Source organism: Lipotes vexillifer, unplaced genomic scaffold (genome assembly GCF_000442215.2).
Source record: "Lipotes vexillifer unplaced genomic scaffold, Lipotes_vexillifer_v1.1 scaffold815, whole genome shotgun sequence".
Classification (NCBI taxonomy): Eukaryota; Metazoa; Chordata; class Mammalia; order Artiodactyla; family Lipotidae; genus Lipotes; species Lipotes vexillifer.
In genome coordinates, this window is record NW_006773723.1 from 1,997,458 (window position 1) to 2,001,754 (window position 4,297).

Sequence of the window (4,297 nt, forward strand, 5' to 3'; positions counted from 1 at the left end):
CTGCTGTGTTCCTGAAATCTCTGCAAATGACCAGCAGTGACTCTGCCCCAGTACAGCAAGGGTGATCAAGAGGATGACCCCTTTCCATATAGCCTCAAAGTACCAAAACTGGGGTTTGAACTCAGGTTCGCATGACCCCAAATGGAAATTTTCTTCTTCATCATTGACAATCTGATAGGAGAAAAAACAACTTTGTTTTAATTTGCATTTAATTATTGTTGTTCAGCACCTTTCATGTTAACCGGCCATTTGCATGTCTATTGTCAATTGTTAGCTGGTTTTTGGCCCCATTTTTCTATTTTTTTCCTCTTTATTGATTTGTAAGAGTTTTATGTACATAGCGATAATTCCCTATTATATGTAACAAATGTTATATTGAGCCATATTCTATTCTAATGTCTGCTGTTTGTTTGTTTTTTAACATGCTTCTTTGGTCTGTCTGGTATTCATTTTCGTATGAGAAGTGTGGACATGGATCCATTTCCCCCAGTGGCCTGACATTTATTCCAACAATATTTATTAAAGGTCCAATTTTTCTCCACTGAACTGAAATATAACCCTATTATAATACTTAAAAATTCAGTCTTGGGCTTCCCTGGTGGCACAGTGGTTGAGAGTCTGCCTGCCGATGCAGGGGACGCGGGTTCGTGCCCCGGTCTGGGAGGATCCCACATACCGCAGAGCAGCTGGACCCGTGAGCCATGGCCGCTGAGCCTGCGCGTCCGGAGCCTGTGCTCCGCAACGGGAGAGGCCACTTCAGTCGTATTTGCTTCAGCTTCCTCCACAATTGTTACATTGGACAATGGAGGGGAATTCATCAAAGGCTCGACTGTAAAGGCTGAAATGGGTCCACCTCACTCACAGATAGACTGAGTGCCAGGATCTGGCACAGAGGTGCCCTCGCAGGATGTCTGTAGAAGGAAGGAACGAGTGAGCAAGAGAATGAGTAAATACAAACCTCAGAGAAGCTGCAGTGTAATGTTGGAAGTTCTAACCTGCTTCAAAGGAGTGAAGACATTAAGAATGCGCGACCCCAGTGTCACGGCTATGCATTCAAACATGCACGATATGCACCCCACATTGCTAAGATTCCCTTTGTCACCCCCGATATTAAGATAAAATATGGTACTATTTGTCTCAAATTTGTACATTTAAATTATTTCAATGATCTGAGTATTTTTATTATAATTTTAAAGGCCCATTTCCGTGGCCCCTGACAAAAGGGGTGTTCCTCTTCAGGTACTTTCCCAAAACCACTATTCAGCAGGGGATCATTATTGAAAACACCTTAGCGTGTAGCGCTCCGTTCTGGCTTGCCAGAATTTCCACTTACCGAGCCACAGGTCGTGGAAACTCATCTCTCAGCTCCAGCTGACAGGCACTCTGCAAAGCAGAGGAAACGTGAGCGTCCGGGAGCCGTGCCTGCTTTCTCTGGCCAGCAGGTTCTTCCTTTTCACAGCCTGGGCATCAGCTGGGCCCCAAGCCCTCTGCCTAGGTCTCCCCTCCGCTGGAGCATCCAGAAAGCTGTCCTCTACGCGAACAAGGGCGCCCACTGAGCTGCAAAGACTGTAAGAGCCCGATTTCCAGAGCTTGTCCTCATTTCAAATAGCCTGTTCTATTGTCAAACTATGTCCAGCCCTGGGGCAGTTAACTGGCCCCAGTCTGGGGCCTGAGGGCCCAGGCTTCTGACTCTGTGAAGGGATGGCTGGTGAGGAGCCCCCAGAAACCTCATTTTCCTGCACCATGGTGCCACTGGACATGCTGAAGTTAAACACAACACTTCGCCGTTTCAGGGCAGTCTCCCCAGGTTTCCTCGCTGCTCCCAGCAATGGCTGGAGTCAGGAAGGCTCCGTGTCAGCACGAGGTCCATCCGCAAAGCTGCAGTCCTGGCCTCGGCTGTGGAGGCTGAGACTCTAGGGGAGGAACAAGCTGACGGTCCTTCCTCCCCCCGCAGGTGGTGATCGAGTCCGACCTCTACGCGTCCCGGCCCCTGGAGCTGCTGCAGCACCGCAGCGACCACCGCGACGGCGAGGCCCGCAGGTCGAGCTGCTTCCAGAACGCACGGCCGCAGGGCGCCCACCCCGCCAAGACCCCCGCCAGGCCTGGTACGTGCGTCACGGCCCGGGTCCCCGGAACCTCCCTGGGGGGCAGTGGTCCACTTAGAGCAGCTGCCACGGTGTCCGCGAACTGGCTTGTGTGGGCTCCAGCCACGTCGCGATCCTCCCTGGCGTCCTCCATCGCGCCCGGTGGGCGGAGCACCTGCACGTGGGGCCGCCGCCTTCCCCAGTGCATGCCGGTCCTGCTCTGAATGCACCTGCTCGGGGGCCCCCCCCACCCCCCACCCACTGCAGCACCACAAAACTCCTTCTACCTTAAAACACTCGCTGCTGGGTCTGCGTGATGAGCAAAGATGCTCCCATCTACCGCCTAGCTCCACAGGCAGTCCTGCGGGATTCAGGAGGAGGTAAACATCATTAGACGCTGGGGGGAGAGGAAACCAGTGTACACGTGACTCATGAAGCGAAGGAAGCTAACATTATTTTACAGGGCGTGTGTGTGTGTGTGTGTGTGTGTGTGTGTGTGTGTAATTATACAGGCTCTTCATCACTGCCACCTTAAAATCCCACCATTTTAAATTTGAACGCCTTAAACTATTTCAACAATTTATAAAAAGAATTTAGAGACAAATTTGTTTTGAAAGCTGGAAGCATTAGAGTCTTACCTTCCACACTATTTTGAAAAATGGCTCCCACCCCAAGCAGTTCAACAGGAATCTGTGTCTAGCCTGCTGAAGTCTGTGATCATATTTAGCCTTTAATTCCTGGTTTAGGTTATTTGTTAGGCCCACAGCCTCAAGTTATTCCTATTTTTAACTCCAGAAATACACAAAAAGTCTTGGACATCCTTTTCAAAGCTGTTGGGTGTCAACAGTTTTGTATGTTAGAAGAACTGAAAGTAGACTCCATTGAGTGTCTCTCTTTATCCATCCATCTCCTCTCTTTCCTCCCTCATAGATGTTAGACTGGATCTCTAAGGTTTCTTTGGTCACTAACACCCTGATCCTGTTTTTAAGATCCTACGTGTAAGAACCCATAAGTCAAGCTATATTCTCTAGTTAAGGGATTACATATATACATTTTTATGGAGAGTGAAAGCCTTAGGGAAACCACAATGTGCCTTGCAAATTGAGTAGATAATTTTTTTTCCTCTGTCTATATATAAGTGGGTGGGTGGGTGGTGGTTGCCTGTGCATAGAAAGAAAAAGAATATCTTCTCTACAAAATCACAAAATGAATTTAGAGCCATGTTTCTCAAATTTTAATGTGCAGAAGAATCACCTGGGAATCTCGTTTTTATGCAGAGTCTAATTCAGTAGGACCAAGCAGGGCCCCAGATTTTGTTTCTAATAATCTTCCAGATGATGCTGGTGATGTTGGTCCAAGGACAACATACTGATTAGCAAGGATTTGGGGAAGATCTAATGGGTGGTTCTCCAAGTGGCATCCCTGGAGCAGCAGAACCACCTGGGAACTTGCTGGAAATGCAAATTTGGAATACCACCCAAGACCTATTTAATCAAATTCTGGGGTAGGGCCCAGCAATCTGTTTTAACAAGCCTGCTCCCAGGGTGACTTTCCACCTCCCTGAAGGTGGAGGCCCACTGATCTTTGCAAGCACCCCCTGCCGATCTACAGAAGAGGAAACCGAAACCATGGAAACTGACTTACCCAAGGTGCACTGCTCATCAGCAGCAGAACTGAGATTAAATCTCATGTCTCCTGATTTGCTAGCTAATTGCGTCTTTCCCCCAGAAAATAATGTCTTTCCAGCTGTCTGGTTTTAGGGGCTACTTTCCTCCCTAAGTAGCTTGTGGAAGCTTGGACTGAAGGGGAGAACAGCAAGTTATGAAATGGAGAGACTCTGCCCAACATATGACAGTCAGCTCATGCAGGGAATGTGCTAGTCAGGTTTTTAAAAAAAAGAAAAAAAAGATTGAGCTGGGCTTCGATTCAGTTCCTTCAGCTCCCACAGTCTGACAGATTCCAGAGGGAAGGAGAGGGAGGGTTTCTGAGTCAAAGCCAGACCCACAGGAAAGGCTGGGCACCGGCCTTGGGCACAAGTTTTCCATCCTCCCGTCAGAAGGATATGTGTCTCCAGGGATCTCAAATCTGGAGACGTGTTTCTTTTCTGAGCCAAAGGAGAAGGCTCCTGGGTGCTGTAGCCTTCTCACGTAGGAGAAATATGCTCTGAGGAACCTTGGAAAGAGGGGAGACTCTGAAGCCTTGAGCCGGTGAAC

At 48.7% G+C, this 4,297-nt stretch overlaps 1 protein-coding gene across 1 annotated transcript in view; it reads left to right on the top strand.

Moving 5' to 3' along the window:
* Positions 1 to 4,297, top strand: part of VXN (vexin) — a 23,621-nt gene that overhangs the window by 11,992 nt on the left and 7,332 nt on the right. The window contains exon 3 of the mRNA XM_007448480.1: positions 1,955 to 2,105. Within this exon, the coding sequence (XP_007448542.1) occupies positions 1,955 to 2,105 (151 nt within the window). The remainder of the gene's footprint in view (positions 1 to 1,954; positions 2,106 to 4,297) is intronic.